This window comes from Dipodomys ordii, unplaced genomic scaffold (genome assembly GCF_000151885.1).
Source record: "Dipodomys ordii isolate 6190 unplaced genomic scaffold, Dord_2.0 Scaffold27, whole genome shotgun sequence".
Lineage (NCBI taxonomy): Eukaryota > Metazoa > Chordata > Mammalia > Rodentia > Heteromyidae > Dipodomys > Dipodomys ordii.
In genome coordinates, this window is record NW_012267243.1 from 19,063,188 (window position 1) to 19,076,246 (window position 13,059).

General features: G+C 40.4%; 1 protein-coding gene across 1 annotated transcript; it reads right to left on the reverse strand.

Moving 5' to 3' along the window:
* Positions 1-1,255: 1,255 nt before the first annotated feature.
* LOC105985280 (zinc finger protein 39-like) lies at positions 1,256-9,494 on the reverse strand. The gene is made up of 4 exons (XM_013015765.1): positions 8,971-9,494; positions 8,086-8,212; positions 6,964-7,056; positions 1,256-3,895 (listed from the first exon to the last, which is right to left on the reverse strand). Exons 1-4 carry the CDS (start codon positions 8,974-8,976, stop codon positions 1,986-1,988), a joined length of 2,136 nt encoding a protein of 711 aa, XP_012871219.1. The 5' UTR covers positions 8,977-9,494; the 3' UTR covers positions 1,256-1,985.
* Between the last annotated feature and the right edge of the window lie 3,565 nt (positions 9,495-13,059).

Consider the following 13,059-nt stretch of genomic DNA (forward strand, 5'->3'; position numbering starts at 1 on the left):
AGCAATGCAAAATGGTGGAAGCAGTGTCAGTAGCTGAGGCAGAAACAAGAGACAGCAGAGTCAACAAAGGTCGGCAGAAGTTGACGAAAGGCAGATGAGTAGAGAACCGAAAGATGGCAGTCTGTAAGCAGCCAGACAACTCAGTCCTTGGTTGAGCCACCAACGGCTGAAGGTTTCAAACACATGAGGCCCAAGGGCTGTAACACCACTGATGTTGAAGGCTGAGGATCCTTATACTTTAGACTTAGAACACCTGGAAGGCCAGGGGTCCCAGCACCCGAGGGCTGTGTAACATGTCAAACAGAAGGTGCCACCTTGCTGTTTCTTGCTGATGCCACTGCTCACTGCTGCTGGGAGCCAAGGATTAAAAGAACTGTCAAGTGGTGGAACTACCCTCTGTGATAAACCTCTAAAACTTGAGTGCTTCCAGCCTTGTCTGTCTTCTAAGGCCTGGAGCAATAGGTCTCCAACTCTAAGGGCATGGAGTTGAGTATCCATGTCTGCTAGACAACACATAGCTGTACACTGGGGAATTAATGTTTTTCAGAAACTAGTTGACATTAAGTTGGATGGCCTAAGAACTATGGTTCAGATGAACTCACCATCAGGTTCAGCAACTTACAATGTCTGATTTGTGAATGTCTACATATTCCTACTAAATGTACTTTGGCCTACCTGAACTCAGGACCTAGGTGTTGTCCTTGACCTTTTTGTTCAGATAGCACTCCACTACCTGAACCACACCCCTACTTCTGGCTTTTTGGTGATTAACTGAAGAGATACAAGTCTCATGGCCTTTGCTGCCTGGGCTGTTTTCAAACCTCGATTCTTACATCTAAGACTCCTGAGTAGCTAAGATTACAGGCATGTACCACTGGGTGGCCAGCAAATGTGAAAAATCAATGTCACACATCTCCCATGTATAATACACATTACATATATTTATATATAATATATACATGTATTTATGCTGGAAACAGAGCCTCATGCATGACAAACTTGTATTCTATTGCAGAGATACAATCTCAGGCTCAGTCACTATGTAATTCCAACTACAAAGTGCACGTACTCTTGAAAGTTATTTCTCTTTATACAAAATGTTCACATGCACAAATCATATAATTTGAATTAATATTCTGTACACTGGAAGTTGTTTAAAAGCATGGCTGGCTGCTACCCACTAGATGCCAATAGTGACTCCACCCTGCATTCATGACTTCCACAAATGTTCCAAGATACAACCCAATATACTGAATGGCAATATATTCATTTATTGGTAGACAACTGGATACTTTTAAAAATAATTTCCAATACTATAACTTCCACTTAGAAATTACCATCAAAATTACTGACACTGGTAGTTTTGCTTCAATACAAACTACTGAAACATAAAAAGTTGAGAAAGATTTGTGGAAATTTCTCACATATTAGAGTGACTCATGAAGACTTCATTTACTCAATGTATTAAAATTGCATTATAAGGCATACTCGTTATTGGTACTTCTTCACATAATTGTTTTTCATAAAGTGACTTCAGAATAAAAGGTAAAAGCAGTTTCTCCTTTGTGACAATTTTGCAATGTGAGCGACACTGGGTTTACATTGCAATGCAAACAATACAATGGCTCAACGGGGCACTTCTCGTATGTAAACTAAACAGACGGAGATGGAAGATCTTTGTTCTTTAGTTATGTTCATCTTAAATCACAACAACCTTCCATTTGGCCCAGTCTAGGGGTCTTGCTGACTTCAGGCCAGGGCTCATCAGAAAGCACTTAATGGAAGCATGTATATGGGCCATATGAATGATCACTACATGCACCTATTTCCACTGTACATGGTCCTTCAAACAAACCAAAAAAAAAAACAGGGCTGTGTCCCAGTGAAATGAGCCGGTCTGTGCTATGCACGACCGCCGTGCCAGTCCCTTGATACCTGCTGATATGCCTTCTCACAAATTCTCCCGTCATTTTAGGATGTTTCCCCTATGTGAACTTGCTGGTAAAGATGGCTTGTGCAAAAATGTTTTCCGTATTTTTTACGGAATTGTTCCGCATATGAATTCTCTGATGTAGCTTGAGAGATGACTTATGGTGGAAGGTTTTCAAACATTGTTCACATTCAAACAACGTTATTACAGGATTCTCTCGCATATGAATTCTCTGATGTGTCTTGAGAGTTGACTTATGATAGAAAGTTTTCAAGCATTCTTTACATTCAAATTGTTTCTCACTTCCATGAGTTACCTGGTGCCTGCTGAGGTGTGATTTCTGGTAAAAGGCTTTTGTACATTGCTTACATTCATAGGGCTTTTCACCTGTGTGAATTCTCTGATGTACAGTGAGATGTGACTTGGAGTAGAAAGCTTTTCTGCATTCTTCACATGTATATGGTTTATTACCTGTGTGACTTCTCTGATGTACAGTCAGGGATGACTTATGTAGGAAAGTTTTCCTACATTCCTCACAGGAATATGGTTTGCTACCTGTGTGAATTATCTGATGCCTGATAAGGCTAGACTTCTGGTAGAAGGTTTTCCTACATTCTTTACATGCATGTGGTTTCTCACCAGTGTGAGTTCGCTGATGCATGTGGAGATGTGACTTACGATGAAAGGTTTTTCCACATGTATTACATCCATGGGGCTTATCACCTGCATGAGTTCTCTTATGTACAGTGAAATTCGACTTCCGGTTGAAAGTTTTCCTACATTCTTCACAAGCATACGGTCTGTCACCTGTGTGGATTTTCTGATGTATACTGAGGTGTGACTTAGAGTAAAAAGTTTTCCTACATTGTTCACATGCATATGGTTTATTACCCGTGTGAGTTCTCTGATGTACATTCAAGTCAGATTTAGAGTAGAAAGTTTTCCTACATTTTTTACATTCATAGGGCTTCTCCCCTGTGTGAGTTCTCTGATGTATAATAAGGGATGAGTTATGGAAGAAACTTTTTCTACATTCTTTAAACATACATTTGTAGGGTTTCACCCCTGTGTGGACTCTCTGATGCCTATAAAGGTGTGACTTCCGATAAAAGAATTTTCCACATGAATTGCATCCATAGGGTTTTTCACGTGTCTGAGGTTTCTGATATCTGGTGAGGTTTTGCTTTTGATTAAAGTTTTCTTCACATTCATAACCTTCATAGGCTTTTGCTCCTCTGTGGTTTCTTCGATGTACAGTTAGTTGTATCTTCTGACAGAAGAATTTCCCACATTCATTACATCTATAGGGCTTTTCCCCTGTATGTGTTCTCTGATGTTTTATAAGGTTTGATTTCTTAATAAAAAGCTTCTCACAATCACTACATTCATATTTTTGACCTTTGCAACTTTTCTCACGTTTAGTATGTTTAGACTTTTCATATAGTGTTTTCCCATATATATTATATTTAAAAGTTTCCTCTCTTGCCTGAATCACCTCCTGGGTAGTATGTGCTACCTTATTAAAGGACCTTCCACATTCAGCACCCTTAGTAGAGGTATGTCCTATATATAGCCTCTTATGTCTCCACAGTGCCTTCATGCTGCAAGCTTTTCTTTGTAAGTTCTTTTGCCTACCTTGACTTGTGTTAGGCACACGAAGATGCTCAGAATGTCTAAGGGTCTTCTGAGGTTGATGAAGGCCATCAGGTTCCTCCCCAGCCTGCACCTCACCAGACTTACTAGAAAGATGCACCTTCTGCCATATATCAAGTGTCTTGGGCATCACTCCTGAAAGCTTTTTATTCTTTACAATCAGACTTGAAACATGGTTTGAGTTCCTATTAAATATTTTTCTGAATTCATCCTTCTCCTTTGATGTGCTGTTGCTGGTAACTCTAAGTTGCCATAAACCTCTCTCTTGATTTTCATGACTGGTCTCACTCAGGTCATTCTCTTTCTGGACATCTAAAATGAAATACAAAGAGCTGTATTCATGATCAACAGATGAACATTTTTTAATAAATTCAAATATAAAAATGAAGAAGGTTCCTACACTAATGACCTAAGATTTCCAAAGACAATTCAAAATATGTGTGGATTTTGTCAATAATGAATATTAGAAATTACATTCATTGATTTTATAGTATCAAATCATATTACTCTGTTACTTTGGGTTGTTATATTATTTTGAAAAATGGGAAAGATATTTAATTAAAATAGGTTTCACTACAATGGTAAGCCTCTATTTCGCTTTTTTTGGTTGCTGTTACTCTGTTTTCCACTTTGTTTTCCTAGATTCACTATCTAAGATGTAAGGTTTGTATCTCACTGAGCAGGAACACAATTTAGACAAAGGGCTGACACTCTTCCCTGAAGAACTGCAGTAGAAACATAAGGTTTTTCAAACACAAGTTAGCTTCCAATTATAAGGATATAGGCTCCAATTATAAGGTATAGGTGGCTCATGCCTATAATCCCAGCTACTGAGGAGGCTAAGACCTGAAGATTGTATTCGGAGCCAGTCCTCAGAAGAAAGGCACTGAGACTCTTATCTCCAATAAACTACTCAGAAAGAAGTGATACTGTGTGGTTCAAGAGGTGAGTACTAGCCTTGAGCAAGAGAAGCTTATTAGAGACAGTGCTCAAGCACTGATCAAGCACCAGGACTGCCAAAAAAATTGAAAGAAAAAAAAAAGTGTACTTAAAAAATGAAGCCAGGAGCCAGTGGCTTGTCATCCTAGCTACTCAGGAGGCTGAGATGTGAGGATCTTTGTTCACCCAGCCTGGAAAGGAAAGTCCGTGAGACCTTATCTCCAATAAACCACTCAGAAAACTGAAATGGCACTGTGGCTCAAGTGGTAGAGCGCTAGCCTTGAGCTGAAAGACAGTGCCCAGTCAAGGTCAAGCCCCACAACTAAGAAAAAATAAATTGAAGAAACAAGTTTGACAAGACTTTACATTTCAAAAACTGTTTCTTATCCCAAAGAAGTCCCTCTTTTCCTTAACAAGAGGCAAGCCACCAGGCCAAAACAGGACATTTTAAGTAACACACTTTGATAAAAAAAAAAAAAAAGAGCTATTCTCATAGTAACCTGCTTTAGCAAAGTGAACATGGTTAGCTGTCCTGTTCCTGGATAGAGTCAACTATATAAATTTATTTTCTTTGTTCTCTTTCAATAACTTCCATAGAGAAGAGGAAATGAAACTCTGCTCCCATTCCTATACGTAAATCAGAGCGCTTCAACATCAAATCTTTATTTCACTTGCCCTTCACAATCCAAGATGCTCCCGTGTTGTGTACTTGTCACTTTCTCAATCTGTGATGCTGTGCTCCATAAACCAAAATTCCAGACCTGTTTTGCCATGGTCTTATCAATTTCCTAGGTAACTGCCTGAAGAAACTATAATTTAAATACTGGCATTTAATTCATTACAATCATGTTCACTTGTGACTAAATTTTATATTCACATACATATTGTATATCAAATTTGGACAACAGTAATCTTAGCTGGGCACTGGTGTCTAACACCTGTAATCCTAGCTACTCAGGAAGCTAAGTTCTGAGGATTGCAGTTCAAAGCCAGCCCGGGCAGGAAAGTCCCTGAGACTTTTATCTCCAATAAATTACTGAGAAAAAATGGGAAGTGGCTCAAGTGGTAGATGCTAGCCGTGAGTCCCAAGGGACTCAAGGACAGCACTCAGGCCCTGAGTTCAAGCCACAAGACAGGCAAAAGCAAAAATAATTTTTATTTTATTTTTTTGTTGGTCGTGAACTCTGGGCCTAGGCGCTGTCCCTCAGCTCTTAAGCTCAAGGTTAGCACTCCACCACTGAGCCACAGCACCACTTCCAGCTTTTTCTGCTTATGTGTTGCTGAGGAATGGAACACAGGGCCTCATGCATGCAAGGCAAGCGCTCTATCACTAAGCAACCTTCCCAGCCAATAATTTTTAAAATAGTCATCTTAAGTGAATAGTAATCTTATTAAACTTACTAAAACTGCTTCCCTTTAGACTTTTTTTTTAATAATAAAACTGCCCTTTTTTTCCTTTCACCTTGGTAAAACATTCTTCATAATTCTTACCTTACTATCAAATATTATATGTAGACTGGGAATGTGGCTTAGTGGTAGAGTGCTTGTGTAGCATGCATGAAGCCCTGGGTTCAATTCCTCAGTGCCACATAAACAGAAAAAGCCAAAAGAGGCACTGTTACTTAATGGGTAGAGTGCTACCTTGAGCAAAAGAAGCTCAGAGACACTGCCCAGGCTCTGAGTTCATACTCCAGGACTGGCAAAAAAAAAAACAAACAAAAAACTATGTATTTGTTTCATTTTTAATCTCAACAAAATGTGAGTGCTTTAAGGTGTTTGACATAATTGTAATTTATAGTTTATAGAAGGCGATCAAATGCCAACAACAGAAAGAACCAAAAATCAAAAACTCTTCATGGGGAAAAATAAGCTATAAAAATAGGGAGAAAAAAAAAGAGGAAAGCTGAGAACTTAGAGCAAATATCTAGATAACAAAAATGGCCAGGCGCCGGTGGCTCACGCCTATAATCATAGCTACCTAGGAGGCTAAGATCGGAGGAATGCACTTCAAAGCCAGCCCAGGCAGGATGGTCTGTGAGACTCTTATCTCCAATAAACCACCAGAAAACTGGAAGTGGCACTGTAGCTCAAGTGGTAGAGCACTAGCCTTGAGCTGAAGAGCTAAGGGACAGAGCCCAGGCCCAGAGTTCAAGTCCCAGGACCAAGAAAAAAAAGTGTAAAATGAATACAACTTCAAATTTTTGTAAATGTTAGCTGATTAGGCTTTTGCAATACATTATACACACACACACACACACACACACACACGTACATACATATACATATAAAACACTAAAACATACAATATGTAAGATCGCTCTCCTCTGGACAGGAACCGGAGGTGAGGATGGGGAGCTGGAGGTGGATATTGATGAAAAACATTCAACATGACCAATATTTGATGACCTCTCCTCATTCGGTCACTCACTGCATTTACTAACCTGTGTAGCTCCAGCTTGTAGCTGCTTCTACCATCCATGGCCCAGATCCTCGCTCCAACCTGAAGATCACCTCAGGTTTGACAATACAATGACCTAATAACAGGAAATGATGTCAAATTTGTACCAAACTGCCCCATCAGGTGTACTGAAGACTGATCTCCACTTTAGGAAGTACCAACTGAAATATTTTGTGAAAGAGTCTATACTTTACAGGCTTCATGGACTGTAATCTTGCAATTAAACAGACTTAAATTGGTTGAAAAACAAAAGAATGAATGATTTTAAGAAACCTTAAAGCCAGGCACCTGCTTAGCAGACACAGGGACCTGAGTTCAAACTCCATTATTAAACAGGGCTGGGAAGGTGGCTCAGTGGTAGAGTGCTGGCCTAGCATGCATGAAGACCTGGGTTTGATTCCTCAGTAACACATACACAGAAAAAGCCCAAAGTGGTGCTGTGGCTCAAGTGGTAAAGTGCTAGCCTTGAGCAAAAGATGCCCAAGCACAGTGCCTCTGCCCTGAGTTCACGCCCCAGGACTAGCAAAAATAAATAAATAAAATTATCTGCACTTACAATTTTATTATAGTACTACTCACACTACAAGACAACATGGGTGAAGAAAATATGGCATATGTAGACAAGAAGTTATTAACCATTTTATATTTGTTTAAAAACGTAATTTTCTCATTTGCAATAACATGAATGGAACTGGAGAGCAATCGTGTTAAGTGAAGACTGCTGAATATTCTCACTTATACATGGAAAATAAAACTGATCTCAAATAACATGATAATGATTACCAGAGCATGGAAAGGTGTGTGGAAGAAAGGCATGGAGAGGATAGCTACTGGAGAGGAGGAATAAATTCCAACATTCTATACCACAGAAGCACAACCATAGTTAGCAACAATGAACTTCAACATTTCAGATTGGCTAACAAGGATTTTTAAAAGATCTCAATACAAAGAAGTTCATACATTTTCCATGTATTGTACACTGAAACAACCTGAATTCCATAAATAGGTGCAAGTAAATAGGTGTCACCTCAGTATAAGGAAGAGGTATATTAGACCGAGAAGTGGTTTCTGTATTTATCAACAAAGACAGTGTCCTTGTGCTCACCCAGGGACGCCAGGCTGCTGTATGTCTCCAGCATCACATCCCTGTAGAGCCGTCTCTGAGCATCGTCCAGGTCCTGCCACTCCTCCCAGGTGAAATCCACAGACACATCCTCAAAGGACACGAACCCCTGTAACGAAACATTTCTCCTCATCCAAATCCTTCAGTTCTGGTTAAAAACAAAAAACAAAAACCTAACCCAGGAATCTTTTCATTCTGTGTGAACATGTCTTACCTAAGATGCAGCTTGATTTGCACCACCGGAGGGGTGCAAGGGGGAAAGAATAAAATGAACCTGATTCTGCATTTATTTAGTAATTATAAAACAATAACGAAGTTTCCTTAACTGTTATTGTTCCTAGCAGAAAATATTAATGAAAGGAACTATGATCTACTGTGAAGCCTTAAGAACAAACGAGATACACAAGGTTTCGTGTTCAGTGTAGAACATAGTAAATAAGGAAGAAAACAAGACTATACTGTATCATCAGATGTATCCTTCACTGAAATGAAGAGGTTCAGACATTCCACATGAATGTGTCTTCCTGAATATGAGATTTCAAAGTGCAAAAGCACTAAAGCACAGACTAGATTAATGGAGCCAGAAATAGGCTGAACCCAGCTAGAGGAGGGTCCTGTATGCTGTGATGAGTGAGGAAAACAGTGTTTAAGTAACTGGTAATCAATTGATTTTTCCACTTAAAAGCTTAATCCAATTCTAAGAAATGCCATTTGCTTACTGGTACTAGTAAACTATACTTATAAGCAATTTGTATTTCCCTCTGAAATCCAAAATTTCCACTGTCCACAAAAGGTAGTCAGTAACTTCCTGAAACAGGATATAAACAATGAGGGGGAGAGTAATAAAAACTAGTTACTTGAACAGACCTTCATTTTTTTTGACAGTACTGAGATTTGAAATCAAGGCCTTGGGCCTAGTATGCATCTTTCCACTGAGCCACACCACCAGCCAGATCTGCATTATGTAAGTCATCCTATAAAAGAATGGGATAAAACTTAAGGGAGAACAAAAGAACCAGGATAACACACAAATACAAAACAGAGATCTCAACCTAGACACAGGAGGAAAATAGTAATAATTAGAATTTAATATTCGTTTGCTGTCACTAGAGCAAAAATTGAAGTTATTTCTAAGCTGTTTGAATGACAGCTAATGTTGTAAACTAAAATCTGGGGAAAACAACAATGTGTTCAAGTAAGTGGAAATGCTGAACTGGCCACTGAATACATGATCTAGATCTCAGAAGAAAAATTTAATGGTAAGATGAAGATTTTAGAAAGCAACAGAACATGATTGGATAGCTGAAGCTATAAAAAAATAGAAAAGTACAAAATTTGTTCAGTAATTGAGAAAGAGAAACAGACTATGGACCTGAGAAAGGCCTTTAATAGTCTAGGAATGAATAAAAGTTCAATATTATCTTTTTTTTGGGGGGGGGGGTCTGGTCATGGGGCCTGAACTCTGGGCCTGGGCGCTGTCCCTCAGCTCTTCAGCTGAAGGCGAGCGCTCTACCACTTGAGCCACAGCACCACTTCCAGCTTTTTCTGCTTATGTGGTGCTGAGGAACCGAACCCAGGGCCTCGAGCATGCAAGGCAAGTGCTCTACCACTGAGCCACCTTCCCAGCCCCAATATTATCTTTTTTAAAAAAAACAATGAGGAAGGAATTTTGGGGAGAGCAAGGGAAGGGGTAATATTGTCCAATGTTTACCTGACTTATATAATTGTAATCCTCTGTACATCACCTTTACCTAAAAAAATGTTTAAGGTACATTAAGTCTCCATTTAAGTTTTTTAAAAAGTATTTCTTTGTATCCATAGCTCTATGAAGAAAAAAATGGGATCATCCACTTAAGACATTTAGAAGGCATTTTTAAAAATATGAGCCTTTTGTCAAAAAAAAAAAACCTGGAAGAGAATTCAGAGCCTGGCACTGTGCTGATGGTTCACATCTGTTCTCCAGTTAACTACCAGAAAAATGGAAGTAGAGCTGTAGCTCAAAGTGGTACAGCACTAGCCTTGAGAGCAAAAGCTGAGGGACAGCATCCAGGACCTGAGCTCAAGCCACACGAACCAAAAGAAATTGGAAGGATAAAAAAAGCTCCGTTTTTCCAGGTGTGGCAATAGAAACCAGCACCTGAGAAGGATAAGTGGGAGGATAGCAAGTTCAATACTAACCTGGACTCATTACTGAGCAAGACCCTGTCTCAAACAAAAATCCACAAACGCACAAATGATGCTCCATCACCATAGTATTTATTACTAAAAGGTTTTAACTCAAACTAAAATAAAGTCAAAAACAAAATTGTGATTTGATTAATAATTTATATCTAAAAAATCTCCTGAAACCTATTTCCAATTGGAAAACATGATAAATTAACAGACTATGAAATGTATTAGGAAGTAGAGCTGTGGCTCAAAAGTGGCAGAGCACTAGCTTTGGGCAAAAGAGCTCAGGAACAGCACCTAGGCCCTGAGTTCAAGCCCTGTGACCAAAAAAAGGTGGGAGGAAGGCAGGGAATGTGACTTAGTGGTAGAGTGCTTGCCTAGCACACGTGAGGCTCTGGGTTCTATTTCTCAGTATCACACAAATACTAAATACAATTAATAAAAAGGGAGGAAAAAACATTAAATTCTTCTTGTAGATTAGAACTTTCATGCAATACCAAGCAAACGAAAAACTACCTAATAATTTATGCAGTTTAAGGTGGAAAAAAGGATGCAAAAAGAACTAATGAAGAGTAGTACCATATTCATGAGCAATAAAATTCTACATCATAAATACATCAATTCTCTTTAGTCAGTAAACACTACATATGAATAGGAACATCACATTCTTACATATGGACAGCTGATTTAAAATTTCTAATGAAAATTAAACAGTATGTGATAGGTCATATTTCTGTTCTCCCAAATCCAGCATCCTTTTAATATCTGCAGCATATAAAGTTCAAAGTTTCAAAGTCAATTAAAAAATGAGGAAAAAAAAACAAATTTCATTACTATGAGATCTTTGTTGAAAGCACTGAGATTCTGAGATGTATGTGGGGTTACACCACAATTAACATGTACAACCCCAGACACTGCTATATGGTCCTGTTTCCATGGTTGACTTTAGATGCTTTTTCATAGAAATAAACCATAATTTTGACTACAAAATTATTAACTATTGAAATTACTAACACTTCTCAAGATATAAACCCAATGAAATACATTTATACATTACAAAGGACTTAAGAAAAAAATAGCAAACCCAGCACTGGCAGTAAATGGTTCACCAATGCACTGATGCTGGGAATGTGAAGTGGTGGAAACAGGAGTGGAGATGACGTATGGAGATTTCTGAAAGCATGCCTACGAAGAACTGCCCTAAATCCACCAGCTGCACTACACAAAATAAGTTGAAAGACTAAAACAGATTTTTGCACATAGTATGTAATGCCATTATTCACCATGGCTACTTTTTATCAAAGAATTGAGCAAATTTTGTGTGTTTGAACATTTTAAACAGTTAAACGAGCTAGTATGCTACATAAAATGAGTTAATCACAAGAGAACAAGTATTGCCTAATGACATTTTTGTAACATCCTTACAGAAGACAAATATCATAGAGACAAAGTTGAGAGCTGGAGGCAAGACTCACAGGTAAAGTGTCTGTTTAGCAAGCAGGGGGCCCTAGATTCAAACACCAGTACTGAAGAAGAAAAACAGTAATCAGATTTACTGCTTCATGTGTAATTTCATTTGGGTACAGAAAGTCTTCTTACAGACTTAATGACAGAGATAGCTGAAAATTAATTTGAAGATACTTAATGTCATTGAATATGATACTTGTGAATGGTTAAAATGGGTGTACAAACCATAGACTTTTATAAACTCCAGAGCAATCTAGACAAAGTAAAAAAAAACACAGATCCCTTTGATTACAAGACAGGTTTAGAACATACTTGCAGCTACTTGACAACCTGACTTTTAAAAACTAATGCACAGGCGGGGAAGGTGGCTCAGTGGTCGAGTGCTTGCCTAGCGTGCATGAAGCCCTGGGTTCACAGGACTCAGAAAAAACTGGAAGTGGTGCTGTGGCTCAAGTGATCGAGTGCTGGCCTTGAGCAAAAGGAGCTCAGAGACAGCGCCCAGGCTCTGAGTTCAAGTCCTAGGACTGGCAAAAAAAAAAAAAAAACCGAACACATATTTAATGAAGCAAAAGGCCAAGCTCCTGCAACCTGGGCACAACCATCTTTATAGCCCACGTCTGTAATTCTAGCTATTTGGGAGGTTCACGCAGCCTGGGCAGAACAGTCACTACCCCTCCTTCTTACTCACAGACGGGGCAGTCCTGAACCTGGGGAGCTGACAGGAGAGGCGCTGCCACGCCGCCCGGACAGAGAAGCGGAGCCAGACCAAGGGGCCTGGGGACAGCGGCCTGCCAAGCAGGTGCAGCCCGGGCAGATGCGCCCCTGGACAGGAGTGAGGCTCTCCCCTAAAAGCAAGCCACGGAGATCAGGGCTTGCAGGCGGCCGAGCAGTACGGGCCAGTCTAGTAAGCACCCCAAAAAGAACACCTTCAGCGATCACAAGCGTCCCCAAAGGCAGCCCAAGGTAAGGGCGGCGCAGGCAACACGCTCCGTGACGGACGCGTGACGGACGCGAAGGCGGCCTGGGGCTGGCTGCGGGCGCGGGGCCTGGCCTGGGGCTGGCTGCGGGCGCGGGGCCTGAGCTCAAACCCCGGCGGGGGAGGGGGGGGTGCGCGCACGCGCACACACACCACACACACGCACGCACGCACGCACGCGCACCCTGCCACCCAGCGCTCCAGGCGTGAGAGTTCCGTGGCTGGCTGGGCGGCCGGGAGGGGCGGCGGGGGCTTCCCCTCGGCCGGAGACTGCGTTTCTGCTAACGGCGGGGTCGGGCCGCGCTGGCCTCCGGTCGCGGACGCGGACAAGGGAGGCGGGAGGC

Excerpts from the sequence above, each read along its gene's own strand:
- LOC105985280 (XM_013015765.1), bottom strand. Across the intron at positions 7,057-8,085 it reads CAGCAGCCTGGCGTCCCTGG|GTCATTGTATTGTCAAACCT; the intron begins GTGAGCACAAGG and ends TCCTGTTATTAG. Across the intron at positions 3,896-6,963 it reads TACAAGCTGGAGCTACACAG|ATGTCCAGAAAGAGAATGAC; the intron begins GTTAGTAAATGC and ends ATTTCATTTTAG.